The sequence below is a fragment of the Pieris napi genome, chromosome 12, assembly GCF_905475465.1.
Source record: "Pieris napi chromosome 12, ilPieNapi1.2, whole genome shotgun sequence".
NCBI classification, from domain to species: Eukaryota; Metazoa; Arthropoda; class Insecta; order Lepidoptera; family Pieridae; genus Pieris; species Pieris napi.
This window is the reverse complement of record NC_062245.1, coordinates 11936957-11957785: the sequence shown is the minus strand read 5'-3', so window position 1 is coordinate 11957785 and position 20829 is coordinate 11936957. Positions and strand designations below refer to the sequence as shown.

Genomic DNA, 20829 nt, shown 5'->3' with positions numbered 1-20829 from the left:
AAAAATACTTATTCTGCTATTCGGGACACCGGTCTAGCTAGTAAAGATATATATACTACAAATACATTATGTCAAAAAATAAAAATTACCTTCCCGGAACCCCTCCACTAACACTTGAACTTTATAATATGGTATTAAAGTTCAAATTGACTTTTGAGTATTATTACGAATATTTTGTAAGGAAATATACGTATAGAAAAGTGTTGTGTTGTGTTTAGACTTGTTCACTCAATTTTTTTTATTTTTCTCTCCGTAAGAACCATCCTCGTACTTCAAGGAATATATATAATAATAAAAGAATTAGCAAAATCGGTTCTGTTGCTCTCAAGATTTGCGCTCATTCCGCGATTCATTTTTATATTATAGATTGAACTTAAAAATAATCGGTTTTAACATACTCAATTTTCATCGTCAGCTTATCAAAACATATTGCGACATTATTTAATTATATATTTGAATGTCGATTTGACATAACTCATGGTGCATTTCTTTGTAATTTGTCTTATGTATTTATTACTTTCATGGCATAAATAATCTATAAACAAACGTGTAATAACGCCATTAATGTAAGTGTATTACAATTAATATTACATAATCTTTAAAACAAACATGGCTTTCATTTGAGGCTTCTCTGGTCAATTAGAATACTAGGTGGAAGCGATGAACTTTTCATTTTTACCCAAATTTTTTCACTAAATTCAGTAAATATAAATTATTATTGTTTTATTGACAATCCTATCTTTGCGATACTTAAAATATATACATAAAATACTGGCTGAATTGGCATTTATGCATGTTAGGTATTTATCACTGTTTACCGCGAATTGTCAGGAGTACTTTGGGATGCGGAACGCGTCTTCCCCTCACGTCACGGCTTTTGTCCCAAGAACAAAACATTTGCGTCATCGGATCACTTTATACCCCAGTTACGTTTAATTACCTTGCCATGGCAACTACTATGCAAATTTAAAGATAAACTTCATTGTTACATTCTTATCCAAAAGCAAAAAGCAAACCACTGTAAAAAAATTGAATTCGCACACATACTGTGTAAAAATAAAAGTAATTTAACTTATATATAATACACACGTTTATTACCCTCTGAAATTATACAACACTTTCCTCAAGTTCTGTATTTTAAAATTTGTTAATATAAGTAATACAACGCGCTCTTGCTAAGTGCAAGTCGTGAATAGCCTAATGCTAAACAAAATAACGCGGGGAAAACAAACCAGCGACGTGCGTGCGGCGCGGGCGCGGAGTAGTGCGGTCGCACACGTCATGCGAAAGCCGAGGTCTCTATAAAAGCATCGTCACCCTCCCACTGGCATCACTCGCAAGTTAGCACTAGACGCTTAGTCACAAACGTTGATCGCTTCTCGCGTGTACATTCATTGTGTTCGCCATGACTGTAACTAGTAAAATGAATAGCGTTTCCCGCCAATCTCTGCTCAGCCGTCTTGGACCTGGCGGGCTCCTTTACACCGCTAACAAAATACTAGCGGTACGTTTCTTTGTGCAATCGACGCTGCAAACGAAAGTGAATCGATATTCTTGACGTATCTGTGTGTTGCACGGTGTTTCAATGTGTCGTTTCTATTGTCCTCAGGTTGCATCTGGTAAAGATGAAGAACGCTGGCGTGGGAAAGAGGAAGGCGCTCTGTTCAAGCGATGGAGACGCCACGCCTCCTCGGAAACTTCTCCTGTAGTGTCTGCCCCTACATCACCATCCCAACCTTCGGATTTGCTGAAATTTTTGGCTATTGTAAGTTTCAATTTTTTAATTCAATGGTTTAAAAAGTTCTTAATACTTCAGTTCTTTTTTTAAGATCAGTAATAATTTATAGACAAATTATTTGTATTTGATTTTAGTTTTGAAGTAGAGGTTTTTTTCAGATTTAAAATTTTTGTCCGTTACAATAAAGTTCTTTCCTTTTATTTTCAGAATGCACTAGAGTTGTCCGCACCGGCCTCGGATGCGCTACTCAAGACTCGTTCTTCGGAATGGTTCCAACTTTCCGGTCACCCGGGATCTTTAGCACCCGCAGGACCTGGCACCGTTTGGAAACGCCGTTCTCCCGGCGACCACCCTTCACATAACCCTGAACGTGACGCTTACGTTGCCCTCGCATCCTGTCCCCACATGCGGTCTGCCATCCCACGTTACTACAGAGAACTGGAATACGGTGGTGAACATTTCATTGAGCTTCAAGATTTATTGCACGGCTTCCGCGACCCCCACGTTATGGACATCAAAATGGGAACCAGGACTTTCCTTGAAGACGAAGTCAGCAACGCTCGGGCTAGAACCGACCTGTACGAGAAGATGGTTCGCCTCGATCCAAATGCTCCGACTGAAGCAGAGCATACTGTGCGTGCCGTCACCAAACTAAGATACATGCAGTTCAGGGAACAATGCTCCTCTTCAGCCGAGCAGGGATTTAGAATTGAAGCTGTCAAACTACCAGGACAGCCTCCTTTAACTGATTTGCAGAAAGTAAAAGAGCCAGAACATCTGACCGCTACAGTGGCCAAGTTCTTCGCTCGCAATGAGCGCGCGCGCCGCTCAATTGCTGCCCGTCTCCGCGAAATAAGGGAACTTTTCGAAAACTCTGAGTTCTTCCGGACGCACGAGATCGTCGGTAGTAGTATATTTATAATTTACGATGATGAGCGCGTCGGGGCGTGGCTAATCGACTTCGCTAAGACCCGACGTCTTCCTGAGGGTTTGAGTGTAACGCATCGCGAACCCTGGGAACAAGGAAGCCACGAGGAGGGCTTTCTGTACGGACTGGATAGACTGATAGAGACTATAGAAACGGCTAAATTACCTGAAGTGTCTCGTTGAGCGACTGATGAGTGGACCTGGAAGGAAAAGGTCTGAAGGTCTCGTCTGCGGTCAAATCGAAGCCTGAGCCGCGCTCGCCCAGTGCTAGTTCCTGCGCCCACCGAGGGTGTACGCACGGGGATGTACAGAATTATTGTTTTCAATGCGAAACCAGTTTCGCTTAATGATCTAGTCCTAATGATTAATTGATAATTATAATTTAATGATTTTCGTGTGTGTTTCTTTTTAAATTCCTTAAATACCCTGAATAATATCTATAATAAAAACTTAGAAGTTGGTAACATTTTTACCTATTAATATAAATTTGAATCTACTTAATTTTACCAATTTTAATCAATTTTAATACAGATATTAAAACGTTATTATTATTATTTTAATTAGCACTCAACTATTGTACCAGCTAGCTAAGTATAATTTATATACTGGTACTTAAAATGAGCAAGAAAGTAATTTCTCAATATAAAATTTCTAACTGACTGGGAATTAATAGTAGATTGTTAGGTCAAACCATTCGTTTTTAGCCGAGAGTGGAAGAAGAAATTCAAAATACGCTGCCCGAATTTAAATTAGTGTTCCGAGGCGCATAATCCTAAGGGATAAAAAGCTATGCTAAGCCATATTACAGAGAACCCACTATCTCTTTTTAAAAATATATGATAAATACAATATTAAATTACGAGTCACGCGAAATCGAGTATGTGACTCCATCTAGGAGCATGTTAGATCGTTAGTATATCATTCGTGCAGAAAATTAAGTCATTGTTCAAGTTCTTTCCAGAAGATGGCGCTGCTATACCATACAAATTCTCCTAATAAATATGTACAGAAGCATTAATTATATTAGTGTTTTGTTATCATTTTAAAATTTTAAAGGTGTGATATACTGTAGGTGCCTCACCTGCCTATCCATAACAATTATATTTATGCCGGTATTAGAACTTAGAATCTCCGGGTTATACTGTATACACCATACACTTGAGTGTGTTAATCACTAACCCTGCTTTACTAAAAGACAGCAACACTACACGTGTCGCATAATTATGAATTAAAATTGGGGCTAACATTTATGTTGGCTGCAGTTTAGAGATTATAAAACAAAATTTACAAAGAAAAGAAGTAGTTGGTATTTATACTACAAAAAAATAAAAATATGTATTATATATTTTATTAGGCCATAATTAATGACTAATCTAAAACCAATACAAGATTAAAACTATCTCTCATACAAATATCATATGACAACATAACCATAATTATTACTAGACTAATCTAAGATTTAAATACATATTTACGACAAGACAAATTTAGGAGAAAGGTAAAAAACATGAGATATGTCAAACATCAATAATAAGAAATTATAATAGAAACATAAACGCAGTTATAACATATTGGTGGGTTCATTATTTATTTATTGTAGAATGGGAAATTATTTTAGATATCATATTCCATACAATACAATTTTGTGTGGATGTATCAGTTCCATAGATCCCGTCCATGTAAAACTTGTCATGCTATATATTTTGTCATATAGAAATGTATTTAAAACCCATCAAACAAAGTCAAGTTCTTTTTAGCCTTAGTTGTTTTACAACTATTAACATTGGTGGCAAATCTTAAGGAGTTAAGAGTCTCATTAAAGTTATCATCAAATTGATTAATGTTTACTAACATAAGGGTTTTTGAGTTTCCACCGAGACTGGGCATAAGCAGATGTGTCAACTTAGAATTCCTGTATGGAATATGTGATTGGTTAGTCTGCAAAGACAAAATCACTTTAGACAGTTCTGAAAGTGATCTATTTATGTGTTTGGTCTCGCCCATCCTCTGTGTTGTTTTCCCACTCTCAGATCCAGCAAGATCTACCAAATTAAGATTGCTCGTAAACTTTTCTTTACGCTTTTCATTAATTGCTGAGATTTTAATTTGGGCCACAGAATGTGATCGTGAACTTCTTTCATTGTTCAATGTTGCAGCCGTTTGTCTGTTTCGTTGAGCAAAAATTAACAACCTGATGAAATCATGAGCGCTCTTCACTTCTTCCTCACGCAAGTTGGAAACATATAATTCTGATCCTTTGGAATTGACCATTTTGATGTCATGGCTCTCTTGATCTTTGTTGGAATCAAGTAAGTCATAAATAACTTCATTGTAAATTTCCAAGAATGAAGCTTTAATTGACAACTCCCAACCCATTTCTTTCAATTCTGCCATGCATTCAAAAATCATATTTATTGATCTTGGAATGATACCATATTCGGCTATTCCATCTCCACCCTCCATTGTGTATGTTTTTCCCGAACCAGTTTGTCCATAAGCAAAAATACACACATTGTATCCATCTAGGGCAGATTGAACCATTGAAGAAACATTGGCAAAAACATCTTCTTGTGAAGAATGGGGTGTAAAGATTCCATCAAATGAAAAGGTATGTTGGGATTTACCTTTTCTAGCTGAATTCAATAGTTCAATTTTTTCAATTTCAATGGTGCATGCATCAACAACATGTAAATTGTACAGGGGCTTATTAGTTTCAGACTCAAGTGGAGGTCTTACTCGGCAGTAAACTCTTATATTGCCTTTTAAATCTTGTATAGTATTCCTTAGGATTCTCTGGTCTTTATACATAGAATCAACTATGTTTTGTAAGGCATCACGGTGAGTTTGGTTTTTCTTTACTAATTCAAGAGCACATTTGTGATCTTCTTGTAGTATTTCATGTTCTGCTGACACTTTTTTAAGATGTTCATTAAGAACTCTTATTGCTTCATTTTCTTCTTGCAAACTCTTGTGGCGTCGGCTCATATCATCAATTTCTAATTTGAGCCTATCATTTTCCATTGATTTAATTTTTAAACTATTTGTTACATCTTCCAATATTTTAGTTTTATTATGCAGGTCATCAAGTTCTCTTTTCAGCATTTCATTGTCAAGTTTGAGGCTGTCATGGTCGGCGGTAATCTGTCTCAGCTCTGTTAAACAGTTTTGCAATTTGTCTTTTAATATAGAGTTTTCTTTAAGGCTGTTATCAGACAATTCTTTGTACTTTTCATAGTCATCAGATACCTCAATGTATTTAGTATTTAACGTAGTCAATTCGCTCTTTATCACCTTATGTTTTTCCACTAAATCATTGAATCTTGCCTTATAGTCATATGGTGGAATTCTTGCTGATACATTTGGTTTTCTTTCCACTTTAGCAGCTTTTGAAGGAGGTTCTACAGCGTTTGCAGAAGCTGCTCTTTTAAGCCGCGGAGCTGCTACTGAGGTACTAGACGTAATTGTTGAACTCGGTTTGGTATGGTTCATAAGAAGCGCTTTTTTATCAACATCACTGAGTCCATTGCCAATTCTTCTTGTTATATTTGAAAACCCAGGTCTATTTTCTTTAGCCCCTGGCAGCTTTGGAATGCGAGACATCTGCAAGAGGTCAAAAAAACACTGTCAAATAATATAATTATTCACTTAAACCCCTGTTTCGTTTTTTACACAACACAAACTAACTTAACAGCCATTAACGGTCGTTTCATAATTCATTCAAAATTCAAAATTGTTTTGACGCCGACTGAATCTATGTTGCCAGTTCAAAAAAGCAAAAATATAGTGATATAATAATTATATGACTAATAAATGAACAATAATGAAGCTGTTGCCATAATATAAAAAAAAAAAAAAAAAAAATGAACAATAATTATTATCAAAAATAGGAATGATTTTGAAATTAAAAAATATTTTTTTTAACCTAAATTATTATAAATCTAACAATTGCGTTACTTTTTCAATGATTTGAAAATTTAATAGAATATACAGACGATAGTTTCTAATTATACAATTATATTTATTAAGCTGCTAAATATTAACATAAATAAAAATTAAGTGTGTACTTTTATATTTTTAAAAACAATATTTTAAGGTTTATGCTATTTTATGCCTATTTACGCTGTCCTTGGTGTATATAGTCTGTTGGTAATTGTCAGCTTGTACAATATAATATTATGTCATTGTGACTATGACAAAACCACAGAACCATCAGCCGTTTACTGTCAGCTATTAAAATGTGATTCGTAAATTAGAATTATGTCAATTGCTTATTTCGGAAATCGTTCCGATGTGTTTTGTGGTGCGTCTAAGTGGGCAAATGTGAATTAATTGTGTTTAGTTGGAATATTGAATATTCCACTAAAATAAAACTTTCGTGCATTTCCGCTTAATTAATCACGGCTTTATAAAGATCTTCTATACTTTTAAGTAAAATATCTAGGGCCTGTTTATCGCTATTGGCGGATGTCCTTGTACATTTTGCAAGAATTGTCGTGGCGGTAAATTTGATTTACAGTTTATTGTTTTAAATATTATGTGATCTTTTATCTATATGTTTGTGATCTCGCGATGGGGAGTCCCGAAAAGGAATTAAATTTAACTGTAAGCACAAGTGATAATTGTAAGGATTTAGATCAAAGCGTATCTAGTGTTGGAAACAATGTGGTTGATAATTCAGATACATCACAAATAGACACATCCAATAATGTTACGGTTAGTGATGCCAATTCGTCTAAAGAAGAGGAGTCGATTATTGGAAATTCAAAGAAATTAAAGAAAAAGACTCGCCATGGCAAGAAAGGTGCTCTAAAAGAAAATCCAGAAAGGAGTACTGTTCGCAGGCTACATCACGCAGGCACAAAATTTAAGCAAACTAAGAAACGTGCACAAAGTTTTCCATCTATTTCTAAGTTTTTCCTTCCATACAATCGTCCGCGAAAGGAAGCCTTTATTCCTCCGACGAAATTTTTACTTGGCGGTAACATATCTGATCCCTTGAATCTTAATAGCTTACAAGATGAGGATGTCAATAGAGCTATGAATGCAGTTACACCTGAATCTTCTCCATTACCCACACCACCACGACACAAGGCAAAGATAGATGTGATTATTCCACCTAACATAAGAGATCCTTTGAATCTAATGGAACCTCTGGACAATGAGGAGTATGAGAAGAGGCTTGAGATGCAGCAACGCAAAAAAACACCTAGGAAGAAGCCACGCATTAGACGTCGAACAGCAGAATCGGTTGCAGCCGATGTTGAGGCTACTGTAGAAGAAAAGGAGCACATCAAAGAACCACCTCCACCCGAACCATCATCTTCAAAGTCGCGCAAACGTTCATGTAGTGACAGTGACAATAATTCGCAAAAATGTAAAGATGCCAAAAAACTACGACGCATGGAATCTCTGGATAAAATTGTTAGTCCTGTGGTTCCACAACCTGGTGCATGGATGAGGGCAAGGCCCCAACAGAGGACAGGGCCACAAGAAAGACCAGCATCTCCTCACAGGACCAAACTGAAGAGTCTATCTGAAGGTGAACAGAAACTGCCAACTTTTCACCCAAAGAACTCTCGCTATCAATATGGAAACTATGATAGGTAAATATAAACCATTATTTGAAATATTTTGTAGCGTCCTGATATTTGATTTCACACTAAATTGTGAACAGTGTTAACTTTTCTCTGACGTTTTATAATGAACGCCCATACATGCTTCTGCCTACTTTAACATCAACACCTTACTTTCAGGTATTATGGGTATCGTAATCTCAATGCAATGATGGATATTCGTCTGCAAGTATTTGAAATGCATAGGCATTTGTTCCAAAATAAAGATATCTTGGATATTGGTTGTAATGTTGGTCATATCTCCATAGCAGTGGCTCGAACACTTGGTGCCAAATCAGTTGTGGGCATTGACATTGATAATCTTCTTATTGGTAAGTTAAAATATATCTTATGCAAGCATTTCTGTAAGTGTAAATCTATTAAAAGTTATTATTTACAATACTAATCTAAAGTTCTCAAATAAAACATACCAATTTTTTATGATGGATTAAAACTATTAATATGGAAAGCAATTTCTTTTTTTATTCTACTATTGTGTTGCTCTTACATAGGACTTAAATTCTGGAAACATATTTTTTATATCAAATAGAAATATATGGATACAATTGAAATGACAGGGTTTGGAGGTAGTTTTAAAATAATGGCTACTACTAATTTATGAATTCCCCATATAAAAAAAAAAAAAATCTTAATAATATTCCTATTATTGTCATAACAAAACTATACACATGTTATATAAAACAAATTATTATATAATTTCAGGAAGAGCGCGTAAAAATCTCCATTCGTTTATACCAGTTCCATTACCACAGCCAAAGGGCGATGATGAGAAAAAGACAGAAGATCTACACGATGATAAGAAATTACATTGCGATAAATGTAAAGAGGAGAAATGTGACTGTTCTGCATCAGAGCAGAAGGAAAAAGAAGATGACAAGAAAGGAAGAAAGATTAAAAGACCCAGAAAGAACCGAAAGGCTATTGGCAAGCCCGAGGGTCAGTGTTTCTTTCCCATGTCGATGTCAATGATGTATGGTCCAATGGGAAATGTTCCCGAGGAAACAACACCAGCGACATTTCCATATAATGTCACATTTAAACAGGTATTTAAATGTTATAAGTGTATAATTTAGTTCTAAATTTAACTGTTTTCGGCCCATTTTCATATGCACATGATATACTTTCTGTTCCCTGCATTTAATAAAGATACAGAAACGGTTTGCTACTACTACGATAAAAATATTTCTAAACATTAAAATCTTATGATTAGGATTAATTTGCGTTTGGATCAATATCATAATAATATCATAGCAAATGTCACATTACAACATCTCTCATAATAATAAGTCAAGCTATTTATAATTAATTGTTGTCAAGCTTATGAGCCGAACACTGGCCCACAATATAAAAGCACCTTGGCTTTAACTAAGCGTTTACGCTGCGAATACAACAGCAATCATTATTTCAGCTTCGCCCCTATTCACCTTCAGCCTATATAGTTAATTCGGAGCGGACAACGATATAAAACGAACGCTTATAATATTATATATATATATATATATTAATTTTACCTAGCCTGTAATGTATTAATCTTAATATATATAAATTACGTGTCACGTTGTTTGTCCGCTATGACTCCTAAACTACCGAACCGACTATCAAATTTTAACACCGTGTGTATTTGATCCAACTTAAAAGATAGGATAGCTTACATCTCAATTTATACCCGCAATATTATTTTATTGCAAAATATTTGTTTATTATTTGATAGTCACAATTCTAACAGATGGCGCTGTGTTGAAAGTACCAACGTTTCACGTACAATTTAATGGCAAAACCACCAAAAAAGCATGGTGGATTGGTGTTCTCCTGCCGTTTCTCTTGAATAGTTTACTACTATGTAATATAACAAAAATCTTAGCCACAGCAACGCTTGGCCGATTCTACTAGTATTATATTAAAATCAATGTCTATGTAGAGCAGCACAATGATTTTTCATACCATTTCTATGAGAGTAACAAATAACGATACTCCTCATAATATATAAGAATGATCTAATCTCGTTTATAATGTGCACAATTAACAGCCAGGTGAAATGAATATGTCTGGAAAACTAGTTTTGTTTTTAAAATTAGGGCTTTTAATTCAAATTCAAAAATAATTTATTCATATGGGTAACAAAATGTACACTTCTGAACGACAAAAAATAAATATGTATGAAATGCTTCTAAATTTACATTTACTGCCAGTTCTCAAATCAAGGGCGTAGAACCGAAGAGAAGAACTCTCCGCCACTCTTTAATCGCCAAGATTTTTGTTTTATTTTAATTAATAAATTGGACAGTCTTGTCAGGTTCAAATACAAGAATATAACATAAACAAGTCAGAGTATTGAAAATGATTCACTCGGCTCTTTAATATTCATTTAACAATGGGATTATAATCCACGCATATTTAATGTAGCGAAACAAAGTAAAATACCACACAAATACATCAATTGTTGTAATAACTTTCCTATCTAAAGTAATATTTCGGATTTACATAAAACACTTTTTTTATAGAACAGGGGGAAAAAGGGCAGGGGAATCTTTATGTGTTACCTATAGTTCAAGTGAATACTTTACTCTGGCAGCTATATAATGTATATGTCGCAGACAACTAGCTTAATTAGCCGTTTAACTAGCGGCCTTAAAGATATTCAGCCAGTTGAGCAAACAGCTAGGCAAATGACTTGGATCGATGACGTTTCGTGATTGATTGTTAATTTAAATTTAGTCTGCCACTCTCAAAATCGAAACGAAACTGTTCAAACTGTCAATATGGCGTCGGCAAACCAGAACTTTGATGGTGTATTCAAAAAGTTTAATGAAAAATAACAAGAACAATGGAAGCGTGTAGTGACAATAATAATGTGAATTTAGCTGTGTATGTATGTATTTTTATTTCTGCCACATGGTCACTCTATCGTGCAAATGGCATAAGCCAGCGCGTTTATTACATGTTGTAACAAACTCTAAAGCTAAATATCTTTCAGGCCGGTAGTTAAAAGGCTAGGCTGTTAATTGAACGGCTAATTAAGCTAGTTGGCGACATATATATGTAAGGAAAACATAATATATTTTCCTACAAACTCTTTTTATATTTTTTATTTGTCGTCTGATCGACGATGTTTAATTTGTCACTTGACATAATAGATGTAAGATGTTTTAATTTTTTTCATTATAATATTTTATAAAACCTAGAATATAGGCTTTAAATGTTGTTTTATAATGGTATCAATAGCTTATACGAGTACTGGGAATAAATAAGGCGCAACTGCGTTTCTCTGTGAATACAAAAGAAACAACATTTAAAGCCTATATTCTAGGTTTTATAAAATAATATAATGAAAATAATTAAAACATCTTACATCTATTACGTCAAGTGACAAATTCAACATCGTCGATCAGACGGCAAAGAAGAAAAATTAAATATAAAACGAGTTTTTATAGGAAAAGATATTATGTTTTCCCTACATATATAATAAAACTATATAATTGTATATACCATATTGCTTTTATTAGGTTTTATTCTAAATCATATATTTATAAAATGTCTTTCTGTTTACAGGGCAACTACGTGCCCCGTGAAGATGTGGCAGTGGGGTCTATGGAGTCACCACAATTCGACCTGATCCTGTGTCTATCTACCACGAAATGGCTTCATTTAAATTGGGGTGATGCTGGTATTAAGCGAGCTTTCAAAAGAATGTTCAATGATCTACGTCCCGGAGGAAAGCTTGTGCTTGAAGCACAAAACTGGGCTAGCTATAAGAAGAAAAAGCGTTTAACGGTAAGTTTATTTTGATTATTACCCAGTAACGTAACTATACCATCTGGGGCCCGTGGCAAATTCTTTTGATGGGGCCCTATCAGAATAAATCGTCCTTACTTAGTTAATTTTTAATAAACTTCGAGATTTTCAGCGTACTCAATTACACGTTGTATATGTACCAGTGATGGCCATAGGCCTCCTCTCTTAGGCGAGAGGGAATAGTCTGTAGTCCCTACGCTAGCCCAATGCGTATTGGAGACTTCACATTCATCCATACAACATAATATCCCTTGGGCAGGGGGCCCGTAGTATTTTGCCAGCCCTGCCACCCCATAGTTACTCCACTGTTAATACTGCTATAATATTCGGGGGAATAGGCCAAAACAACGGACTACCGAAGTTGTCCTTTATAATAAAATCTTCGTTTCTATCGAATCCGAGATTGTCATACTATATCAAAAATACATAAAAATTAGGCTAGAAGAATTGGGTTTCGATTCTATAGAAATCTTAATACTACATTTCCACACGCCTATTACATCTCTCCTCTATCAAACACCGGGAGTGTTAATCACAACACACACATTAATAGTCTTATTTTTATTTTATTGGTTTTGTAAAATACAGTTTATAAATTAATAATTATGTGCTTTCAATCTGTGCTAATATATTAATTGCTAATATATCATATCTGTTTGTATCGAATAAACTGACTAACAGCTTGAACTTAAAAATATTGTACGTTATCCTTGAATAAGTTAGGCTATATTTATTAATAATATATTAAAAAAAAGTCGTGTGAAGTTGGATCAGGACGCTAATAGACATTTTTCAGTAATTGTTTCAAACTGACGATAATATTATATTGCAGTTAGTTACGTAATCTGTTGCAATTCTTTTTTTTTTTTTTTAAGACAATTCACACCAATTGACCTAGTCCCGTGCTAAGCTGGTGAAGCTTGTGTTATGGGTACTAGGCAACGGATATACATACATATTATAGATATATATACATATAAATACATATTTAAACACCCAAGACCTAAGAACAACACCAAATGCTCATCACATCGATGTTCGCCTTAGCCGGGGATCGAACCCGGGACCCATGGATTCGCAGTCAGGGGTACTAACCACTAGACCAATGAGTCGTCAATACTGCTATATTTAATATTTTGAAATAAACTTACTTAAGTAAAGAATCTTGATTTATTATAATGACAGTGATGGCCTTGAACGTGCGACATACGTCCCTACGAAAACGTCGTCGTCTCCCTACGTCGAAACCCGGCTGTGCACCAATGCACTTTACATTTTGTTTGCAACACACGCTCTTATAGCAAAGAAAGACATCCTGAGGAAACTGACATGCCTTAGACGCTGAACGTTGGCGAGCGCATATTAGGTACGAGGGCTGATCAGTGATCACCTATTTGCCTATTTAAAAAAAATTACGACTCATAAATATATCTCGAGGCCTAGACAAGGTTGTAGAAGTGTTATTGGTTTATTTATACTGAGAGTAATTTGTCATGTTATTAAAAATGTTTCGCAAGATGTTGTAAGACGAGACCTGGTGTGGTTTTCAATAAGGCTAATTTAAGTACATATTTCATATTCAATCTAAAACAGCGTACTTTAAATAAATAAAATTACTGGCTTTTTCACTATCCAAGTGTGAGGGCACAGTTATTCGCATTTATAATAATATTCCAATAAGAAGGTAGTTAACAATTTAATTTTTTTTACAGATAGTTGAGGACTGACTATCTTTATACTCAGTTCTACATAGATATTAGCACAAGCATAGTCACATAATATATAATTTTTTTTTGTTTCAGCCAACAATTTACGAGAACTTCAATTCAATTGAACTGTTCCCGTACAAGTTCCGCGAGTATCTACTTTCACCTGAAGTAGGTTTCAGCAAGTGCTGTGTTCTAGGCGTGCCCCAACATGCCAGCAAGGGGTTCACGCGTCCCATCCAGTTGTACGTTAAAGGGGACTTCACCCCCAGCAAGGCCCGATGGTCGGATGCGTACGCGCCGTCGTCCCATCACAAGCCCGAAGCCGAGTCTCCCCGTCGGACGGTGTACGCCCCGGTGGCACCTGCGTACCGGCCGAGCGACGATGCGCCATCTTGCGGGGCCGTTACTCCGTATTCGCCGAACTTGGATTGCAGCGCCGACGATTCGCCCTTCTACAATCCGCGGAGTGACTCATACGCTCCGTCGTACCAGCCCCCGAGGCCCACTGTGTATGCGACGATTCCGTCTCCCCTGGGAAGTGCATCCCCAGCGGCGTCCCCCACCGCATCCCCTGCCCCCCACGCGTCCCCCGCGCTTGACCCCTTGACTGCGAGAGGATTCCCCGCACCGGAACGCCTACACGACGACTGAACGTCATTCCGCCTTTGTAAATAATCGGTAGATCCCCTAAAATTAAGGCTGAGCATATTTTATAATAAATTCTTATTTGTAAGCAGTTACGTCTCCCCTGTTTTATTTTTAACCTTATTTTTTGATTATACGACATTTCTGGACTGAATAAACAACTGTTTTCTACAATAATAAATAACAAACAACATAGTAAAGTATCCTATACCTACTTAACATAAAAAATACTATGCAGAATATAATGGCACAAGTTTTTGCTTTGCCTGATTCATTGACCTTTCTCTTTATTTATCAATCTTTATAGATACATCAGCCGTCTGTGCCTATCAACTAACAACAAAAAACTTTCAAACCGGCTTGGATCTAATAAGCGTAAACCACTAAGCTGATGGCAATTAGTCGCGTGATAATAATGTCAGTGTATAAATTAACAGCACGAAATGCCATATAAATTTTCTAGTAGATAATGTTTTATCTAATATATAAAATTCTCGTGTCGCGGTGTTTGTAGTTAAAATCCTCCGAAACGGCTTGACCGATTCTCATGAAATTTTGTGTATGTCTGAGAATCTGACATCTCTTTTTCACCCCCCTAATTGTTAAGGGTAGTCCTCCCCTAATTTTTTTATGATACAGCATTAAAAAATACATACAACCCCCAATTTTCACCCCTCTACGACCAACCCCAAATTTTTATTATAAATGATATACATGACAAAACGACGTTTGCCAGGTCAGCAAGTAGAATATAATAATACGCTTCCTGGTGGAGGCGAATTGTAGATGAGTACATCGATCCAGAGAGCACTAAAATTATCGCTCTGGGAGAGCACACGTGTATTGTTATGTTCCGATGTGACTAAATACAAATATTAGACGTATTACGTCATCGTCATTATAAAATGTTAAATCCTACGCAATGCGTATAGTAGGAAACATGATGGGCTTTTTTATTAGGTATAGATAGACCTCCTTTTATACAATATATATAACTCAAAATTAATTTTTTTTATTCACTTACAACAATATATAATTAATTAAACTTTGAATATTAATTATCTTTATTATATATTTTGCAATTTGTTTGTCAGTGCGATTGACAATTGACAGATATCGACAAATTAAAAATAAAACATTTCGTTTATTTGTTTGTAGTTTTTAAATTTTTAAGTTTTCTGTGAAACATTAAAATATTGCCAAAATTACGTGTTATTAAAATATAAATGTGAAAAGTTTGATAAAAATGTTAAAATTTGATATACAATGATAATAAAAATAGTTTCAATGCAATATGAGTATTATTAAAAAAGTTTTCCCATTATTGTCGTTTATAATTATATTAAGATATTATCAGTGTAATGGCATAAAATCTGACATACGGCATCATTTAGGTACTCGTACGCCATATAGAATTAAATGCAACAAAGATGATTTTAAAATAAAGTTTCCTAGTAAGTAACCCACTATTTTTTATGGAGTTTCAGATATTTGAATAAATATACATTCTTCATATCTTCCAGATTGTAAAGCACACAAAATATGGATGCTCTTACGCCACGGATCTCGTCTCCCTAGCGCAAAAGACATAGTAGGTGCAAAAACAGTTTTACAAAACTTGAAATATGAAGTGCTATTACAGCATAACATGGGAAAGGGTGAGTCCATAGACTGAAGTTAAGCTTGCAATTATGCAAAGAATTTTCATGTTTAAATTAATGTTTTAAATAAAAAGTAATAAGCTTTCAAACAAATGCCTAACCTGAAATCCTGAGATTATTGTGTATTTGGTGCTTTTAAAGTTTATGTTATAAGATTTAAACAGTGTATTATTTTTTCTTTTATACCATTACAGGACTTTTGAACAAGGAGCAGTTGCAAACTTTTGAACATTGGACTTGTGATATGCCAGTGGAAGAAGAGAAATATTTGACCTTAGAAGGACAAGATGAAATGGTTTTACTAGCTGAGAGAACACATAAACGATTCCCAAATATTGTTAAGCAAAAGTATGATAATAACAGCTTCCAGGTAAATCATGTTCAAATTCAAATTACTTCAGTGGTATACCACCAGAAGTTTTGCTCTTATATTTCTGTATCTCTTTCAATTATAATTTTTCTCCTTAGGTGTTTGCAAGCCCTCTGTTCCTGCCTTTATACATACAGCTGTTCATTATATATATATAGTGTATTTTAATAAATGCCAGAATGATAATGAATTTCAAATTTGGAAGAAATTAATCCTAATTTTTTTTGTTATCAAGTTTATATATTCTTCTATTCACAGTTTAGATATACAGCAACTCAAAGAACACAACAGAGTGCAAAATATTTTTCAATTGGGCTGTTTGATAAAAATAATGCTCACAATGTTGTCTTTGAACCAGCCCTGAAAGTAGACAATACACTCCGGGTATGTTTTTCATTCCATATCATAAATATTACCAAACAGATTGTATTTATGCCTTTATTAATCATATTTATTATTCTCAAATCATCTAAATTTTGTCAAGTTATTGATTTAGTGATACTTTTCTTTGTAAGTCTGTGATGTCCTTCTAAGCCCTACATTCCAAAACAATATTTATCTCACCTGAAATAGAATCTATGCCTACAAATAACCCATGTTATAGATTATAGAGTAATTCTATAGATAAATGCACTTTCAGTTTTACAAAAATTGTGACAGGTGGAAAAAAGAAGTCAAGAAAAATCCTGAAACTTTTAAGGAGCAAAAATTATATGGCATTAGTAAAGAAATGAATGAAACATTATCAAATGTTTCTAAATATTTGGGTCTTGATAGGGTGTTGAGTTTGGGTTTGTATTTATACAAATCATAGCTTCTTGCTTTTGCTGCATCTTTAGCTATAGCTTTAGAAATGTAGCTCTCTCCTATAGTATTTCTATATATTGTTATTCTTAGCGTATTCTTACACCCACACCATTAGAACCTCGCTAGCTCCAGCAAGATTGAAGGCACCATTGCTTTTTGAAATATTCTTTTAGCTTTATATGTTTCTGTTCTATGCTTTAACCCAATGCCTTGTATATTTTATTCCCTGTACTTATTTCTATATTTTGTGACGCGGGTTAGTGAATACAATAATTAAATAGATTTAATTTAGTAAGCACTCTTATAGAGACGGTAAACTTCACTTAAAATTTTAGCTTTTAACATTATGTTTTGGTAGATAATGCTTTTGCTAAACTAGCTCTTAAGACGAACATGTATTGTTTTTTTTGGTAAAAAGTTAGATTTATAAGATGTCGCAATGTTTCGTGAAAAATTTCATTAAAAGTTCTGTTCGCTTTTAGTATGTATTTCGATTATCTTTTGAGAGTTTATTTACTTTATTTTGGAATGATTCCAGACTTCCGACATTTGCATAAGATGTTTAACTTAAATTACATGAAATATGATATGTATTTGGTTTTATTGAGTACTTAAGTAAAACTTAAGGGACATAAACGCGAGTTAATTTCATACATTTTTGATTTACCAAAAACTCTGAAATTTATACAATTTGTATAAATACAATTACTAAATATTTTTCGGGCTTTGGCTTGCCAGCAATTATTAGTTACGGCTTACTTATTAAATTGATTAATTTTTTTTATTTTTAGATGTGGTATCACTGATGTATAAAATTTGTGGCTACGAAACGTCATGGCATAAACATTTTGCATCACCGTGGTGTTGCCCGTTTGACTCTACAAGTATTCAGGTATTTATTTCTATTGATTTTATGTAAAATGTGAATAATTCTATATTATCAAGGATTATTTACAAAGATTAAGGGAAACTTTGTCTCCCGTCTATAGCGAGCAGATGGGGCTGTTGGGTTTCAACGGGTTGGGGTCCATTGTACCTCACGGACCGACCCCTCCTCGCGTCACTTTGTAAAGTTGGTCTGGCACGGTAGTCTGTAAATTGATTTTCCAACAACAAAAGGGGCAAGGATTATTAAAATGTTTCCTTAAAATATATTTTTATTATTAATAATAATAATATTTAGTTTATTTCTGGAGTATACTAACAAATAATAATAAATATTAAAAGAAGATATAAAACCAGTGGTGCCTTTTAAGATATGGGCTTTAGATTTTTCTTATGTTTCGTGATCATTTGTTGTTTCTAATTATCTGTGTTTCACGAGCGAGTGTTTAATGCACATAGACAGAAACTCCATTGGTGAAAAGCTGGGATTCGAACCTATAAACCACACGCTTAGGGGTCTCTCAAGTATTACGTAAGCAGATTTACTGTAATTTATCCTCCCCTTCCTCTTGTAAGAAAAAGTAAGCGAAGCTCTCAAAAATAATAGTACATAATTTTTTTGTAGGAATCCTCAAAAGTGCGTTTCGTTTTCAAGCATAGACAATGTGTAAAAAGTATATAATTATTGTTGACGTTAAATCACTAAATAAGAAAATCAAGACCCCCCCCACCTATAGTGCTTACGTAATACTTACCAGTATCCTAGGCCACTGCTTCATAATATAATTATTACTTTTGTGAACATGCTTATTTATAATTACAGAGATTGGAGTATTATTATGATTTAAAACATTACTGGAGCGATGGGTACGGATATAATCTGACTTTACGTCCGGCTTGTATGCTTTTGAAACATATGTTTCATACTTTACGGTGGGTTTTATATATGGCCTTACAGTATAGATATAAAAGAGCGGTAACTGAGCTTACTGGACAGCCTTAAAGGCAATAACCGCAGCCCATGGGTGTCTATGTTAGTAGGTGTTTGTTGCTTGCGTGTTGTTCCCACGGGAATGTAAGTGCGTGCTCCTATTTCACCATGTCTCCTGCTGATAGAGGACAAATCTTTGTTTTTAATCTATTTTATTATTATTTATTACTTACGATGTCATGTGGAACATGGTGTAATTGTTGCAGCTCCTTACAAACGTTGTGTAAAACAAAAAAAAAATTGATAAAAAAGAGTGGCGGAGAGTTTATTACTATATATACGCCCTTGATTTGAGAACTGGCGGTAATTGTAAAATTAGAAGCACTTCATATATATATATTTTTGACGTTCATAAGTATACATTGCGTTACCTATATGAATAAATGATTTAGAATTTTCACTTTTGACTTTTTTGGCTAAAGCAATGGTTACAACAAGCTTATCGTGTCATAGTAATAAACTAAATAAAAAAATCAGTGGCGCTACAACCTTTTAACCCTGGACCTCTGATTTCTGTATCAGTTTTATTGTCATTTGTCAATCAAGTAGGTAAGTAGGTGGTCAGCCTCCTGTGTCTGACACACGCCGTCAACTTGTTGGGTCTAAGGCAATCCCGTTTCCTCACAATGATTTTCTTTACTATTCAAGCAAATGTTTAGTGCGCACATAGAAATAAAGTACATTGGTGCACAGCCGGAGATCGACGCTCGCTGAAGCCACTAGGCCAACACTGCGTAATATTAATAGTGATTAAAATATTGCGTGTTCATCCCACGTGCTCGTTTCAGTCTGTTGTCATTCACTGCTAGGCATAGGCCTCTCCTCTAAATTTCCAGTAAGACCACTTCCCCGCTATCTGCATCCAACGCTTTCCCTTCACATTCACCAGGTCATCTGTCCACCTATTCCAACATAATAAGGCATTTCGTAACATAGTATTAATTTTAGGAATGAGAGTCGAAATGCGACATTTTTGTTCGCCCATTCCGGTACGCTGTTGAAGTTGTTGGCGCATCTTCAGTTATACAAACCAAAATCACATTTAAGGGGTGACTATGTTGATGATGATAGGACATGGAGAGCTTCCAACATAGATTGCTTTGCATCGAACATAGCCTTCGTCATGTACAAGTGAGTAAAAACCCCCTTTTTATTTGTTCGAGGGTTCGATTCCCAGCGAAAATGATATTGGGCTTATAACGTTAACGGGGCAAAAATTCTCTCATTCTTAAAATATTTCATTTTTCAGATGTAAAGATGGCGATAAAATTTTAACTCTACACCAAGAAAGAGTTATAAAGCTGCCAATGTGTGAAAAGGAGCTTTGTCCGTTGAATCTTCTAGAAGAATATTTTCATAATTCTATACACAATTGTAATCATGCTGATATTTGTAATGTTTCGTAAGCTTCAACAGAATTTATTTTTAAATATATATTATATACCAGTTCTGTAGTTGTTTATTTATAAATATACTAGCGGATCCGACAGATATTGTCCTGTACAAACGTCTTACATAAACATTCTAATAGTGTAAATCATTCTCGACTCAACAAACAACAATTTCCACACACACACAAAAATTTTCATCAAAATCTGTCCAGCCCTTTAGAAGTTTCATTACATATGCACAGAAGATTTATATATATTATATACCAGCTGTTTATTTGCT

At 34.8% G+C, this 20829-nt stretch overlaps 4 protein-coding genes across 7 annotated transcripts in view; 3 read left to right on the top strand and 1 right to left on the bottom strand.

Moving 5' to 3' along the window:
- Positions 1-3058, top strand: part of LOC125054491 (inositol-trisphosphate 3-kinase homolog) — a 68386-nt gene extending 65328 nt beyond the window's left edge. For 3 of the 4 annotated variants that reach the window (XM_047656420.1, XM_047656423.1, XM_047656421.1), the window contains 2 exons: positions 1610-1765; positions 1946-3058. In XM_047656420.1, the coding sequence (XP_047512376.1) occupies positions 1610-1765; positions 1946-2848 (1059 nt within the window). In that variant the 3' untranslated portion in view covers positions 2849-3058. Of the gene's footprint in view, positions 1-1317; positions 1505-1609; positions 1766-1945 lie in introns of those variants that run through there. The other variant, XM_047656422.1, reaches the window with a different exon arrangement.
- Positions 3059-3997: 939 nt separating this feature from the next.
- Positions 3998-6394, bottom strand: LOC125054711 (protein claret segregational). Its single transcript, XM_047656740.1, has one exon. The coding sequence runs from the start codon at positions 6263-6265 to the stop codon at positions 4388-4390; it is 1878 nt and encodes a 625-aa protein (XP_047512696.1). The 5' UTR covers positions 6266-6394; the 3' UTR covers positions 3998-4387.
- Positions 6395-6871: 477 nt separating this feature from the next.
- Positions 6872-14539, top strand: LOC125054598 (7SK snRNA methylphosphate capping enzyme bin3-like). Its single transcript, XM_047656592.1, has 5 exons — positions 6872-8268; positions 8419-8609; positions 9001-9341; positions 11848-12069; positions 13893-14539. Exons 1-5 carry the CDS (start codon positions 7235-7237, stop codon positions 14448-14450), a joined length of 2346 nt encoding a protein of 781 aa, XP_047512548.1. The 5' UTR covers positions 6872-7234; the 3' UTR covers positions 14451-14539.
- Positions 14540-15687: 1148 nt separating this feature from the next.
- Positions 15688-20608, top strand: LOC125054774 (multiple inositol polyphosphate phosphatase 1). Its single transcript, XM_047656844.1, has 9 exons — positions 15688-15898; positions 15968-16102; positions 16300-16475; positions 16734-16859; positions 17116-17266; positions 18074-18174; positions 18991-19100; positions 20107-20289; positions 20408-20608. Exons 1-9 carry the CDS (start codon positions 15739-15741, stop codon positions 20562-20564), a joined length of 1299 nt encoding a protein of 432 aa, XP_047512800.1. The 5' UTR covers positions 15688-15738; the 3' UTR covers positions 20565-20608.
- Positions 20609-20829: the final 221 nt, after the last annotated feature.